Source organism: Podarcis filfolensis (genome assembly GCF_964270895.1).
Source record: "Podarcis filfolensis genome assembly, chromosome: 3".
NCBI classification, from domain to species: Eukaryota; Metazoa; Chordata; class Lepidosauria; order Squamata; family Lacertidae; genus Podarcis; species Podarcis filfolensis.
In genome coordinates this window covers 108288366-108304131 of record NC_139606.1, presented here as the reverse complement: position 1 = coordinate 108304131, position 15766 = coordinate 108288366, and the positions used below count along the sequence as shown (strand labels likewise).

General features: G+C 45.6%; 1 protein-coding gene across 46 annotated transcripts in view; it reads left to right on the top strand.

The window, feature by feature from the left end:
* Positions 1 to 15766, top strand: part of NRXN1 (neurexin 1) — a 986669-nt gene that overhangs the window by 448163 nt on the left and 522740 nt on the right. For 25 of the 46 annotated variants that reach the window (XM_083604814.1, XM_083604799.1, XM_083604784.1 and 22 more), the window contains 2 exons: positions 11346 to 11549; positions 14698 to 14724. In XM_083604814.1, the coding sequence (XP_083460940.1) occupies positions 11346 to 11549; positions 14698 to 14724 (231 nt within the window). The remainder of the gene's footprint in view (positions 1 to 11345; positions 11550 to 14697; positions 14725 to 15766) is intronic. The other 21 variants (XM_083604813.1, XM_083604810.1, XM_083604804.1 and 18 more) reach the window with 1 other exon arrangement.

Below are 15766 nucleotides of genomic sequence, written 5' to 3'. Positions count from 1 at the left end.
CTGCCACAGCTCAAAAAGCAGAAAAGGAGGCTGCACAATGCTTCGGTCGATTCCTTCACCTGATCAGAGACGTAGCAAGGTCAGGTGGTACCCAGCACAAATTCCCCCCCCCCCAGCAACAGCTCAGGATAGGCTTGGAAGAGACACCTCTCAGGATTCTTGGGGTATGTGCACTTTAAATGGGTGCGCAGCCAAAGAAAGGCAGAGAGGCAGCATCATCCTAAATGCGCCCCGCTTGCTGGGTTGCATGTGGTCTCTTTGGAGACCCTGCCCAGCGCTGGAAGGAACTCCCTGTCTCCGGCGCAATGGAGTCTCTGGGAATACTCTGGGAATGAAAACTCTGGGAATGAAAACTCTTCCATTTCCCTGCCCACCTGCCCAAGTCCCTTCTCGCTGCCTTACTCCATGCTGGCACCCTCTGTTCCCACAGCAAAACAAAACAAACTCCTCTTCCTTCGTCTACCTTTCTCAACCACATCTAAAGTACTGATCCAGCCCAGATCCACTCACTGCATCCTGGAGAGCGTACGCCTCTGTATGCAAAATAAGTTCTGGAATCGAGGGCTTTTTTGCCCTCTCCTGGGGATCTGTTGTCATTCTTTGCTGTGGCTCTGCCCCTATAGGAAGCTGAACCCTGCCAGGCTGAGTAGAAAGGATTCTGGAGGGCAAACTCCTTCCCTCGAACCCAAGGCAGGAGTTGGGGACCATCTGGTCATCCAACAGCCAAGAAGCATGATTTGTGGCAGCCCCAAAGACTTCTCCCCCAACAACCCACCGCCTTCTCAACCAACCAGTGCAACCTTTGTCTAAGGGTGGAGTTAACTGCATGGGTGCCCAGAGTGGCGGCCATGCCATGCACCCAGGGCAGTAGGGTGAGCCCCGCATGGTGTGCCACCCCCACCGCCCCCCCTCCTACGCCCCTGCACCTGATCCATGAGAAAAAGGCACTTACATCAACCTTCACCATGCTGGCTGGCAGTCGCCCACAGAGAGAAGCTCTTCTGTGCTCAGAACAGATAGGAAGGTGGGTGCCCAATCCTGTCATATTGTGGAATGTGGGCATGTTTACAGAGATGTGTTCGGTGTATGAGCGGCTAAGCTGGTGCAAATAGGAGTGAGCATGAATAAGAAATAGCCTCTCACATACTGTGGATTTTTTTGAGGGAATCTTTGCTTAGACCTTTCATGGCACCATAGGAGCAGGCAGAATGGAACCCACAATTCTTCTTCTTCTTCTTTGGCGATCACTTGTAGCCGTGTAAGATTGTCTTCCATGAACATGGTCTTAGCAGTGAGTCTGTAAGTGACTATGGAGGCCAATTCTGGATCCACACGTCCTTCCACAGGTGGGGACATTGGTTTCCGGGCAGGAGTTGATCACTGTGAGGGATTGCCAAACATGCCTTCCTCTTAGCACATCTCTCTTTTTTGTCCTGAGTTTGAGCATCTTCGAAGCCCATGACACCTTTGGTAAAGGCTGTTCTCCAACTGGAGCACTCACAGGCCAGTGTTTCCCAGTTGTCGGTGTTTAGACCACACTTTTTAAGATTTGCCTTGAGAGAGTCTTTAAACCTCTTTTGCTGACCAGCAGCATTATGCTTTCCATTTTTAAGTTTGGAATAGGGTAGTTGTTTTGGAAGAGGATAATCAGGCATCCGAACAACTTGACCAGTCCAGCGAAGTTGATGTTGGAACCCACAAGTACCATGTTGGTGACCCCTGGCATAATGACTAAGAAACTGAGGAATGAATTATAACATTCAATTTCACTCTTTTCTGACCCTTTCCCCACATCCTACAATATCCCTTTTGAGGTGAGGTGAGGTGACTAAAACTATACACAGCAATCCAAATATGGTCACACCACAAATTGCAATATCAGCAGTTTTAATTTTAGTCCCTCAACAAAAGCTTTGTCAAAACAACAACAACCCATCTTCCTTATAAGCTTAGCGCTAGTTAAGACCGAGCCTTCCATTTCTACTGCTGTAAATGAAACGTTATTCTGCGAAGGGAGTCCTTGTTTCTTATTTTAGAAGATGCAAGCCTTTGGCAGAAATCAAGTTATTTTTGATGCCTCCAGATTGTTCCTATTACTGGTGGACTGCGGCTGGCAGAGGGGGCCTAACTAGACTGTCAGATGAATTACAAAACTCTTCAGTTAAATATGCATGGTGTACCACCCTGTGGCAAAATCCTGCTATTACATATGGGACATTTTCCTCCTCGCTGCTCCCCTCCCCATCTGCTTAAAGAGTGCAACATTAGAGGGAGAGAAGGAGGGAGAGATAGAAACCTACAGTTTTTGAAATAAAAAAGAACTAGGGAATATTTTTACATATCTCAGCCACTGGAGAAAGGAACAAGCATATGCAAATCTACTAAAAAAAAACAGCCACAAACCCCATCACCATTCTCTGCAAGTTTAATATCATGCTTCAGCAAAAGGATATGCAGTAAGTATCTTTGACAGGGCATGGAATTTCTTTCTGTTTACGTTGTTTGTCATCCCTCGCAATGTATGGTTTGGGCATTTCCCCCAATATAATTTTCTGGAACACGGACCCTCCTCTGCTGGGACCGATACTAATATGATGTACTCACAGTGTTATCTGGCTGCTTGTCCTACAGAAATCAGTTGTGTGTTTATTCAGCTTCTGGAGTATTATACGCTACCCAAGGGTTTTCCCTATCTTGGGGGGTGGGGAGGGAAAGGAACAGCTTTTCAAAGCATTGCTTCGCCTCCTTCCAGTAATAGTTGAATCCCAAACAGTCATGCATTAATATGATTACAGCGTTTGGGATTCCGTAAGCTGCAGCAAAGGCAGTGCTTGCCACACAGAACTATTATTGCCCCTACCCATGTGCGGTTGCTGATAAACCGTTCTCGTTTGCCAGTAGACACGACAATTAAATTGTTGTTCGTGCCAGTCAAAAAGGAAGCAATTTTTTTTGGGGGGGGTGGAAAGAAAAGATGTTCACATCAGCAAGCAGAGCCACTTCGGGGAGCATGTGGGGTGTGGGGGACTATGCTGGTTTGAATCACAAATTTTAGAACAATGTAGCTAAGAACTAGGGTGTGAAATAGTTTGTCAGGTAGAGCAGGATGGAGATAGCACAACGCGGAGCATTCAAGATGCTGTTGGACTCCAACTCCGTCGTACCTGACTGTTGGCCATAACAGCTGCTGGGAGCTGTAGCTCGAGAGCATTTTATAGAATCGTGGAATTGTCGGGTTGGAAGGGACCACAAGAGTCATATAGTCCAGCCCCCTGCAATGCAGGAATCTTTTGCCCAACATAGGGCTGGAACCCAGAACCCAGAGATTAGGAGCCTCATGCTCTTTGAACTGAGTGTCACCCATTTGGAAGGCAACACCTTGGCAACTCCTGATTTAGGGAGAACTACAGTGGATGGTGATTGGGACGTGGGTGGCGCTGTGGGTTAAACTACAGAGCCTAGGGCTTGCTGATCAGAAGATCAATGGTTCAAATCCCTGCAATGGGGTGAGCTCCCGTTGCTCGGTCCCTGCTCCTGCCAACCTAGGAGTTTGAAAGCACATCCAAGTGCAAGTAGATAAATAGGTACCGCTCCAGCGGGAAGGTAAACGGCGTTTCCGTGTGCTGCTCTGGTTCGCCAGAAGCGGCTTAGTCATGCTGGCCACATGACCTGGAAGCTGTACGCCGGCTCCCTCAGCCAGTAAAGCGAGATAAGTGCTGCAACCCCAGAGTCGTCTGCGACTGGACCTAATGGTCAGGGGTCCGTTTACCTTTACCTTTACAGTAGATGGTAGCCAGTGTTCATTTTTTAAATACAGCCAGTTGCATGCGTTAAAACCTCTTCCAAACTGGCCTGATGTTCCAAGAATGGATGAAGGCAATAGTAGTGCCAAATCTGCCAATCAAAGCGGCCAAGTGGAAACATTTGGGGTAAGATGATCTTGTAGGTAAACTGGTCTCAAATTGTGAAGGGCTTTATGAATTAAAGTTATTCGTTGTTTTTTTTTTAAAAAAAAAGAATAAAACAAAGATAAACTCAAAGCAACTTACAAAAAATTAAAAGCCAAGTTACAGGGAACCAGGCAGAGGGCCTTCTTGGTAGTGGCACCCACCCTGTGGAACGCCCTCCCACCAGATGTCAAAGAGAACAACTACTACCAGACTTTTAGAAGACATCTGAAGGCAGCCCTCTTTAGGGAAGCTTTTAATGTTTGATGCATTACGGTATTTTAATATTTTGTTGGAAGCCACCCAGAGTGGCTGGGGAAGCCCAGCCGGATGGGTGGGATATAAATAATTTATTATTATTATTATTATTATTATTATTATTATTATTATTATTATTATTATTTAAAAGCAACATGAAACTAAAACAAAACAGAAAACATCCATCTACAAATAAAAGGAGGTCTGACACATCCTACCCACTAAAGGAGGCTGCAGGATCTGAAACACCACAAGTAAAAGGCGAAAAGCCTGAAAATGTTTTTTTTTTAAAATGGCCTGGCACCTAAAAGTAGGCAATGGTGGCACCTGGTGTGCTTCCCTAGGGACAGCATTCTGTAAGTGAGGAGCCACTTGGAGAGAGCACACAGAGAAGGACATCAGATGATGAACACTGGGTTTGGGTGAGTTAATGTGGGGAGAGACGATATGTGAGGAATTGGGGTCTTGAGCCGCAAATGCAACCTTTAAACACCGAGGCCCAATTTAGTCACCGTAACTTTCCCGCCTGTGATTTCATTTCAGCTGAAATGAAATACGGGAAATGAAATGTGTGTTCATTCACACACTCATTTGCTCATGACCTGAAGTGGTGCCACAGAGATCTCCCGCTTGTCAAAGAATCAACCCTCGGATTGCTCTCTCCTTCGTTTTTAATGGAAATGGGGAAGGAGCTAGCATTCCTTCATCGTATGAGAATACAAGGAGCGTGAAATAACAAAGGGTTGGGGGGTTATGTCTCCTAGTTCTGTATCTCTGGGATCACTCATGCCCCCAAATGCACTGGTGGGTTGAACAGCAGCAGCGTCACCCTATGCACAACTATTCAGAAATTAGTCCCATTGAGATCAGTGGAGCTTTCTTCCAGGAAATCATGAACAGGATTGCAGGCTTAATAGTCTTTGAACCTGAAGTGTTCCATGCTTATTTTGCCACTGTAAGCCGGAGCTGATTATGCCCAAAGTAAAAAACATCAGGATAATCGCTGGATGGGTTTAATTTGTTTGTGGGAGCTGTAGCAGATGGCAGGACAGATGTCATGGCAATATAATTTGGCTTTTCTCTTTGATTTTTATTGGGGCTTGTGGTACGTGATTGCCTTTCGGCGGTGCCTTTTGCAGGTGCATGTTTTCAGCCAGGCAACGACAACAACAGCAAAAAAGATAAATGTGCAAGATGACATTTATCAACAGAAATTATATTGGGGGGGGTGGCGGAGATGCTAGGATGCATGATTTTTCAGGGTTGCATATCTTGCATTTACTGTCAGTAAGCAGAGATGCTCAGGGGTGGGGGTTACTGGGTGTTTTTTTTGTTTTTGTTTTTTTTGATTATGTATTTTGTGGTTTTATATTCTGATTTTATCCTGTAAACCACCCTGAGACCTGCGGGTATAGGGCAGTATATAATAATAATAATAATAATAATAATAATAATAATAATAATAATACTATTCCAGCTAAGAATAAAAAGTCCAAATGTTTTAAGCTGGACCACTTAGTTATATTTCAGCAAATTAAAAAAAAAATCATTGATTAAAGGTATTGCATATTAACACTTGCCATCTGTAAATATACAGAGGAAGCCGTCTTATACTGGAGCATCCTGTTTCTCCATGTAGTCCAGTACTGACTACTCTGGCTGGCAGCAGCCACCCAGTGTCTTGGGCTGGCAGTCTTTCCTATTATCTCCTACCCAACCTTTTTTAAAAACAGCAGCAACAACCTGGAGTAGACCAGGATTGAACTGAGAGTTTTCTTCATGTGCTTTATGACAGAGCTTCCTCACAGAAGACTCTCTTCCTCTTGAGTAGAAATTGCATAGCATATTGGGATTTGACTAAAGAGTCCCATCAGCAGAAGCCCGCACACAGACTGCCATATGAACAATGGGGCTCCCCCACCTGTTCGGCCCATGAAATTGGCTCCTTGGGATTGGGCGACACCCACCCGGAGCACAGTTCAAAGTTTGAGTTAACACTTTGTTGGCAAACAAAACAATCTCCACAGACTTGGCTGAAGCCCAGGCCTAATGACAATTGGCCCCATGGATCAGTTGCCAAGACTGAAAGTCCCCGCCTCCTCACAGCCATCTTAAGTCTCCTCCTCTCCAGGGCTTTCCAAAGCAATCAGAGACTGTGCCTTGCAGCCAACATCTCCTCCACCCTTTTCATGCTTCTACTGGTTCTGTGAAACAAGGGGGAGAGGAGCTTGTTGCAGCAGGAAAGGGAGACATTTGTGACTCTTCACCAGCCTGTCTCATCTCTGCCTCTTTATCTCCCTCCCTTCCCTCCCCTGCTTCAGCTTCTGCCTCTGATTCTGGACTTCTTTCTGCCACAGACTCCCCCAGCTCACTAAGTCCTGTTGCTTCTTCAGCTTCCGACACCTTCTCCTCCCAGGCTTCTCCCTCTGAACACTCATCGTTGTCCCACCACCACTCCCCAGGCTCTGAGCCTTCTTCCCTTGGGAGTTGCCCAGCTGGTTCCTCCCACCATTCCTCTGCATCCAACCAGTCCGTAACACTGTGGAAGAGTGGGGATTACTCCCTCTGGCAGGCCGAAATGCCTGGGCTGATGGAACATTCAACACATTGCAGCATTGCATTCCTCAGGGTGTTCCAGAGCTGTGAGCTGGAATGTGCCCGGCTCAAACCCTACCACTGAACTCACCCGGTTGCTTTGAGCAAGCCACTGCTTTATGCTCTCAGGGCCGGCTCTACCATGAGGCAGAATGAGGCAGCTGTCTCAGGTGACAGATTCTGAGGGGTGGAAAGGGGCTAGAAAGGTGGGCCATAGCTAGCTTGCTGCCCTAGCATGATTGGTGCTGGTCTTGACCTTTAAAGCCCTTTGTGGCTTAGGGCCCTTGTATCTACGGTCTCCTGGTATGCCCCGCAGAGGACCTTAAGGTCCATGAATAACCATAGTTTAGAGGTCCCGGGCCATAAGGAAGTCAGACTATCCTCCACCAGGGCCAGGGCCTTTTCAGTGATGGCTCCGACCTGGTGGAATGCTCTGTCCCATGAGACTAGGGCCCTTCAGGATTTAACCGCCTTCCGTCGGGCCTATAAAACAGAGCTATTCTGCCTGGCCTTTAATTTGAATTCAGCCTGATCTTTTATTTCCCTTCTCTTCCTTCCCCCTCCCCTTTTATGAAGATTACCAGCTCTGAGACCCCACAGCTAATTCTCCCCTGGCCTCCTCACTGGCCCAAGTAGGACTAATTCAGCCACCTAGCCCTGGGAATTATCTGATTGATTTTTGATTTTTGAATTTTATTGTTATTCATGTTTTTAATACTGTATTTTATGCTGCTTTTATAATTAAGTGTTTTAAAGTGTTTTAAATTTGTTGTTAGCCGTCCTGAGTCCGGTTTTTGAACCGGGAAGGGCGGGGTATAAATAAATTATTATTATTATTATTATTATTATTATTATTATTATTATTATACCAATGAGGCAATTTGAGGCAACCCACAGTGGGTGGGAGATCCTGATCTCACCTTGGTGCCACCGCCTTCTGGCTTTGCTTCGGGGAAGGTAAAGACACAGCCAAAAGCCAAGGACAGCAGCAGCAACGCCTTGCAGAACACCCTCTTTTTGCTATACCTCTTAACGAAAACATGGCATTTCTGCAAAGCTCCTGCATTGCTGTTGGTCTCCTCCCACCCTCCCGGGGCGTAGGTCTGGATCTGGGCTGGGGGCATCAGTGGTGTGCTTTGCCTCGGGTGCCAAAAGGTCTCAGGCAGACCCTGTCTGTCCCTCCCCGTGCCTTTTTGCAAAAGACAACCTTATAGGACCGTTGGCGCTGTGGGTTAAACCACAGAGCCTAGGACTTGCCGATCAGAAAGTCGATCAGAAAGTCGGCGGTTTGAATCCCCGTGACGGGGTGAGCTCCTGCCGCTCGGTCCCTGCTCCTGCCAACCTAGCAGTTCGAAAGCACATCAAAGTACAAGTAGATAAATAGGTACCACCTCAGCGGGAAGGTAAACGGCGTTTCCGTGTGCTGCTCTGGTTCGCCAGAAGTGGCTTAGTCCTGCTGGCCACATGACCTGGAAGCTGTACGCTGGCTCCCTCGGCCAATAAAGCGAGATGAGCGCCGCAACCCCAGAGTCGGCCACGACTGGACCTAATGGTCAGGGGTCCCTTTACCTTTACCTTAAGGATTAAGTGTTTTTGTTTTTTTCCGGGGGTACTCAGCGATACGCAGTACTGGCGCTTTTTTCCTTTTCCAAATGTTAAAAGTGTGGCACTTTCTTTAACAACTTCATGGTGAGTACCCCCCTCCAAAAAAGCACTGATTAAGTCAACGTACACAAACTCTTCTGGGTAATCTTAAAGTGTTAAATTGGGTGATAGAAAGTGCCTTATATTGTTAGTAAGCAAGAACGATCATTCATAGTTACGACAGACTGTGATTATGTTTTGCTTCCCATTTCCCATTGGACAATAGCCTTATTATTATTAAAACATGCCTTCATCAATTAAAGCTGATCCCAAAGCTTTAGGCAGCAACCCCCACTGCACAGAATTAGATCTCAGTGTTGTTGTTTAGTCGTTTAGTCTTGTCCGACTCTTCGTGGCCCCATGGACCAGAGCACAACAGGCACTCCTGTCTTCCACTGCCTCCCGCAGTTTGGTCAAACTCATGCTGGTAGCTTCGAGAATACTGTCCAACCATCTCGTCCTCTGTCGTCCCCTTCTCCTAGTGCCCGCCATCTTTCCCAACATCAGGGTCTTTTCCAGGGAGTCTTCTCTTCTCATGAGGTGGCCAAAGTATTGGAGCCTCAGCTTCAGGATCTGTCCTTCCAGTGAGCACTCAGGGCTGATTTCCTTAAGAATGGATAGGTTTGATCTTCTTGCAAGATCTCAGTAGGAGCCTGCAAAAGCTTGTTACCGGCCAAGCTCAATGCAATCCAGCACCCATAGGAAGCTGCCTTATACTGAGTTAGCTCATTGTTCCATCTAGATTAGTTTTGCCCACACTGGCTGGCAGTGACTCTCAAGGATTTCAGGCAGGATTCTTTGCACAAGGGAGTGGGCATGGAATGTTTTGCTTGCAAAACAGATGCTCTCCCGCTGAGCTATGGCCCTTCCCCTTGTCTGTGTTCCAAGGGGCCTGACGTGACAAACATTGCAAAACTGCAAAACCAGGAGGGTTTTTGTGTGTGTGTGAGAGAGAGCCTGCTAGGTCATCCTGGACAATTGGTGAATTTAATGTTGTGCAGAAATGCACAGGATTGTGGGTATTGCTTGTTTATGTTCTTCCATGCACTAGCAATAAATTTCTCCATTTCACACCAACTGCTGGGTAACCCCTTTATTATTTACTTTTCAGAGGGACCGCCCTAAAACTTATTGTACTGGCTCTCTCCACCTGCCCCATCCTGCAGCCCCCTAGATACAGCTGCCCCCTGGTGCTGTTTAATAAAGCCATTTCCTCTCTGTGCACGGTTGCATTCCCAGTGCAGAAACGATAGTATAATTCCTTGCCCTAGAGGCCGTGATTCTGCTTAATGAGCAGCGTATTATTAAGCATTTCTTCCAGTTGTTTGGAGCATAAACTTCTGCTCCAGCAGTGTTTAGTGTATACCAGTCTCCTTGGAACAGTAACCAGACTGCAGGGGAGGGCAGAAAAAAAAGAAAAAAAAATGCTTCTAATGTACATTCCACAATAGGCAACCCAATCAGAAGAGATGCTACCCCAGGAAATAAATGTTCAGAAGTTCAACGACTGCTGCACCAAAATGCCCAACATGTATTGTATCTGAAGAAGTGTGCATGCACACGAAAGCTCATACCAATAACAAACTTAGTTGGTCTCTAAGGTGCTACTGGAAGGATTTTTTGTTATTATGTATTGCGTTGCCCCAGCTTCAGTGGCCATACTGGGATACAATACTTGTCCTACAAGGGACGTGGGTGACGCTGTGGTCTAAACCACTGAGTCTCTTGGGCTTGCCGATCGGAAGATTGGCGAATTGAATCCCCACAACAGAGTGAACTCCTGTTGCTCTGTCCCAGCTCCTGCCAACCTACAGTTCGAAAGCATGCCAGTTCAAGTAGATAAATAGGTACCACTGTAGTGGGGAAGGTAAACAGTGTGTCCATGCACTCTGGTTTCCGTCACGGTGTTCTGTTTCACCAGAAGCGGTTTAGTCATGCTGGCCACCTGACCCAGAAAGCTGTCTGTAGACAAACGCCGGCTCCCTCGGCCTGAAAGCGAGATGAGCACTGCAACCCCATAGTCTCCTTTGACTGGACTTAACTGTCCAGGGGTCCTTTACCTTACTTGTCCTACACCAGGCTTCCTCAACCTTGGCCCTCTAGATGTTTTTGGCCTACAACTCCCACGATCCCTAGCTCGCAGGACCAGTGGTCAGGGATGACGGGAACTCTAGTCTCAAAACATTTGGAGGGCTGAGGTTGAGGAAGCCTGTCTTACACTATAAGATGCAATGTGGTACAGGGTTCGTCTTGGGCAGCAGAATCCACAGGGGTAGCAGAGCCAACCTCCAAGGAATGCATTGTCTGCTGCTGCTGCTGCTGCTGCCGCCACCGCCATGTTTTCCTTGGAGGCTGGATCTGTTGTTTCCTCTGCAACCCTCCCAATGCCTCTACAGTGGCCTCTTGGTGAATAGGAGGCACTGCTGGATATCCTCCCACCCTACTTCCTGGTGTGTATTCTGTCCTTGTTCCTGGTGTAGATCTTCACTCACCCCCTTCTTCCCTGGCAGGGAGGGAGGAGTGCCTCATGTTATGTATTGAAGTTCTCATCCTGGCCACCAGGGGGGGTATTGTGTGTATAGTTTTCACTCAGGTCCACTTAAGTTAATTTAGGCAGGAAACCCTGGGTTGTTGTTGTTACCATGTTGACAGCCGGCTGCCTATAAAAGCAGGCCGGCTGAGCTGTTTGCAGTTCAGTTCAGTTCCAGCTTACTATAAAGAACCACTTGGAGAAATCTCTGTGTCATCTGCTATGTCCACTCGCAACTTAATGCCTCAGGTGCCAAAATGTCTTGGGCTGGCCCTGCTTGACTCAGCAGTTTCTTTGACCATGCGACTCGCTTGCATGCAGAAACGCAGGCTTGTAATTCCCTCTCAATCTTCCCGCTTGTCCTTTTCCAGAGGCAACCGTTTTAAGCTACGACGGAAGCATGTTTATGAAAATACAACTCCCCGTGGTGATGCACACCGAGGCAGAAGACGTGTCCTTGCGGTTCAGGTCTCAGCGAGCGTATGGCATTCTCATGGCCACCACTTCGAGGGAATCTGCTGACACGCTGCGTTTGGAACTGGATGCAGGACGAGTTAAGCTAACAGTCAACCTAGGTAACGTCCCTCCCCGACTCCCACCCTGAAGTTAACATCTCAAACATCCTTTTTTGGTGTGCGTCTTTGCCTGCAAACACCTATTCAACAGCCTGTTGGCCACTGAAAAATCAAATGAAACAGAAATATATATATGCAGTTCTCATGCATATACATATATTTGCAACATGCATAAGTTCATTATTCGTTGAGTTTAATTTCATCTTTACACACTCCACCATAACCCACCATTATTAATTCTGAACCGCAGTCTGTTCTAAAAAGAGAAGACCACCAGCATTAGTAGGCAACCTGTTTTTGTTTTGTTAGCATCTTACCCAACGAGGTGGGTTTCTCAGCCCAGGATTTCCCATATTGCTGCGTTACACAAATAAATCCTAGTTCGAAACACATGCCCCTGGGTGCTGGGGAAGCTCTGTTGGTGTGTCTGCATTGCGCATGCAAGCTTCGTGCACGATGTTTCATGCAGCTTCTGTGGAGCACAGGATTTGGGTTCCCAGAGAGTCAGTTCTTCTGATGCCAAGGGGGTGCAGGGTGGCAACTGGGAAAAGCTCCCCTGCCCCAACCAGGCAGTCCATGCACACAAGCAGTTTAAAGTCAGAGCTGCAATTCTGTTCTTTTCATGATAAGTGGCATTCATGTACATTTGGGACTCTGAGGCTGTGTACACACTCCGGTTGACTCTGCATCCAATGCGTTCACACTGCTGGTTTGTGAAGCCGTGTACACATGGTGTTAGCCACAATTCACATCTGCCCTGTAGTTTCTTGAGAAGTACTGTGTTTTGATTAGCTCCCCACCCCAGACCTGCTTTAATCCAATTTGAGAACAGAAGGAATGTGAAGATCTCCATGCCCTTTTTACAAGCCGGTTTGGAACTGGATAGTGAACAACAGCCTAGCTGTGTGCGCCAGGTTGATCAGGCCTGAGACACACAGCCTGGAAATCTTTCTTTGCAAAAGGGAATGCCAGGATAAACAACCCACAACCTGGGGGTCTACCTTTACAAGACACTGTAGCCTTATACCAATATGACACAGCTTCAGATTTTTCTATTCCTTCTGAAAAGAAGCTCTAAAATTGAGTTATTAGCACACTAGCCCTAATCACACACACAAACACACACGAGTGGGGAAATGCACACACAAAAAGAGGATCCTGGAATCAATGCACAATGAGCGTCTTCCAAACACATCTGGCCGTAATGATGTGTACAGTGTCTTGCAAATGTGATTTGAAGCTCAGCTGTAGGGAAAACAAACTTGCTGCATTTTAAGCCGGTGATGTGTGCACAGCCCAAAACCACACTGTTGTCCCGAACAGTTTGCTCATGCGAACTGAGTTTGCCCCAGCATATAATCAGAACCTACTCTGTTAAAAACCAGCAAGCGATATAGCCCTTTCCAGTATGTTGTACTTGATTTTGGCTTAATGTATTAGGACACATAAAATATACGCAAGCAACAGAAACCTGATTGCAAGCCACATTTTTGTTTGTTTCTGGTCTTCTCTATAGAGCAGCCTGACATTACATACTTTCAAATCCATCTCCCTCCCTCATTTTATTTTATTTTATTTTATTTTAGAACTCCCCCCGCTACAACTTCATAGTGATCTTGTGTGTGTGTGTCACAAATAACACGACCCTTCAATGCCCAAAGTCTGCGGCCCTCAGCAAACAGCCATGTGAACACAAACCACATAAGCTCTCCTGCAGAAATAATATCATGCTTTCCTAGGTTTTTTTTATAGCATTTAGAAATAATTGATCGTTGCGTTATTCACCGAGGAACCAAATGCAAGTTTACCAGAACGACTTCCTTTTTTTGTGCGTGAGAGAGATTATTTTCAGGCCTTTTTGTACAGCGTTTAAAACAAAACAAAACCCTTCGCTCCGGCATGATTTCGCTTTTAAATTGCGAAAGTTGGCAGGGCAGAGTGATATATTCAAAATCCATTTCTTGTATAGGAATGCGAGATAATTGAATTTTGATTATATTAATTCGATTCTGCAATAGGGAGGACACTCTTCTCTAGCTTCAGATAGAGCCCTCTAGTGACATTTTGGAGTTCCTGCAAGCCGATGCATTATTTTAATAGTCATGATGGTTGTATGATAGTGGCCAGGAGAGGGCTCTTTTAAGAAAGCTTTCTGTAGACAGAGGCATGTAGGTGATGTGCCTTGGCTGTTTGCCACCACTTTTCTGATGCGGTTGACGACACATGACAAACTCAGCTACATGGAAACAAAATCTAGGTTGTTATTTTTTAAGAAATAAAAGCAATAATATTGATGATCCTCAAAGACCATGTAGAGGAACAAATGAGTATGCTGCTAATTTGAGAAGGGTGCTTCAATTTGCCCATACAAAGTGCACATTCCCCTTACATTACGAGTAAAATAAAAGCATTGCCCTGCCTGTTATTCACCACAAAGGCGGAAATAAATTTGCTAATACTCACAAGAGAGAAGATGTCGAAAAGCATCCTCTCAAAAGTCAAAAAGCAAATTATAATATTGCTTCACTTTAATCTAATAAAATAAGAGATTTCTGGAGAAGATGGTGAAGTCACTTTTTCTATGTTTACTGAACGACTTCAGTAAAAGCTAAGGGTATTTCCGAGGATTGAGAGACCATCTAAGGTGGTTGGAATGTTACAATTACAATTTTAAGCTTTTAAAGATGCATCCTCCTTTGAGGTATTAACTGTGATCCAGAATGTGTGATTATTGGCTTGGCTTGTACTATTCCCCATTGTGACGGAGCACTTTTATTATTTTTAAAATTAAAATTGAGAAGATTAATCTGTTCTTTCATATATGGGGGAGAAAGTGGCAGCCAGCTTAAATCCAGTATCTGGACCAGTTTCTCCACAAGCCTTTATTCCCCACTTAGATTTGTCACCATGTAGCTTTGTTTGAAATTGGCCATATTTTTTTTATCCTCTATTTCTACTCACTTCTATTTACAAAGTTTTTTATCACCATATATCTGCGTTCTATGGCAATACCGAAAGAATCTGAACACGCAGTGGCCATGTTTGCATGTGTCTGTCCCCGGAAGGGTGGACTGTGATTTTATTGGATGTCTGCAGCTATTACTTTGAAGGATAAATTTTCATTTCTCATCTATTCTTCCCCATCTAGACTGTATCAGGATTAACTGTAATTCCAGTAAGTGCCTATTCAAAATTTTTAAACTTATTGTTCCTCCATTTATGCAATATTCACAAACTTTAGATTAAGACATGGTGTGCATCCTTTTTTTGTTTTTGTTTGCATACTTAAAATGACTTGCATTTGAAAAAGACGTAGCAAATTCCATGGGTGTGAAAAGAAATCATCGCACATGGCTTGCCTTGCCTGCCCTAGAGTTGCCTTGTCCCCATCCCATCCCCACCCCACCCCCTGAAATTTCAGGCCAAACATCTAAGGAGTTTCAAGGACAGTTTAAAGAATCAGGCCTAGTAATGCCAGAGAGTCTTCCGTCATCTGCAGAGCATCCTTCAGTTTCCCTAAAAATCAAAGCAATTGTGGAAGTTCTGCCCCGTGTTCCAGTAAGACTAAATATGTCTTGTGTATGAGGAAAGGAAGGCTGTATACCCCTAATATTTCTCAATTACTGAGGAATTATTTGCCTTTTTGTTTTTTTAAAAAGGTTTATATTTAAATTTTCTCGAACAAATTAGAAACACATAATAAAAAACAACAACACAACTCAAACAACAGAACTTGATTGTGAACGTAGTGCTGGTTCCACTGGAGCCAACTCCAGGAGACTGAGGGTGCTGGGTGCCCACAAAGTCAGTGGGCAAAGTTGTCGCAGGCACCCACAATATTCAGCACAAGATGACACCTATGTCTGGTTCTGCTTGTTGTTGTGCCGGGCAGGTGGGAGGATTGAAGAGGGCACAACCATAGAGAAGAAACAGCAATCTAGAAGGCCAAAGGAAGTACTTTATACATTTTTAAGGTATCTTCACTCACCCTTTCTTCCCTACCAGCAGCTGCAGCAGCACCATTTTGTGGTTCGCCTCAGATGCCAAAACATCTTGGGCCGGCCCTGTCAGTCCCACTTCTTTTTCCAGTTGGAAGTTATGATTGCTCCATAACTCTGCAGTTTTGTACGCTGGGAGTAAATTCCACTAGCTCAGTGGAACTTACTTCCGAGTGGATATGTAATGGATTGCACTGTACACGGGTTCCCACCCCCCAG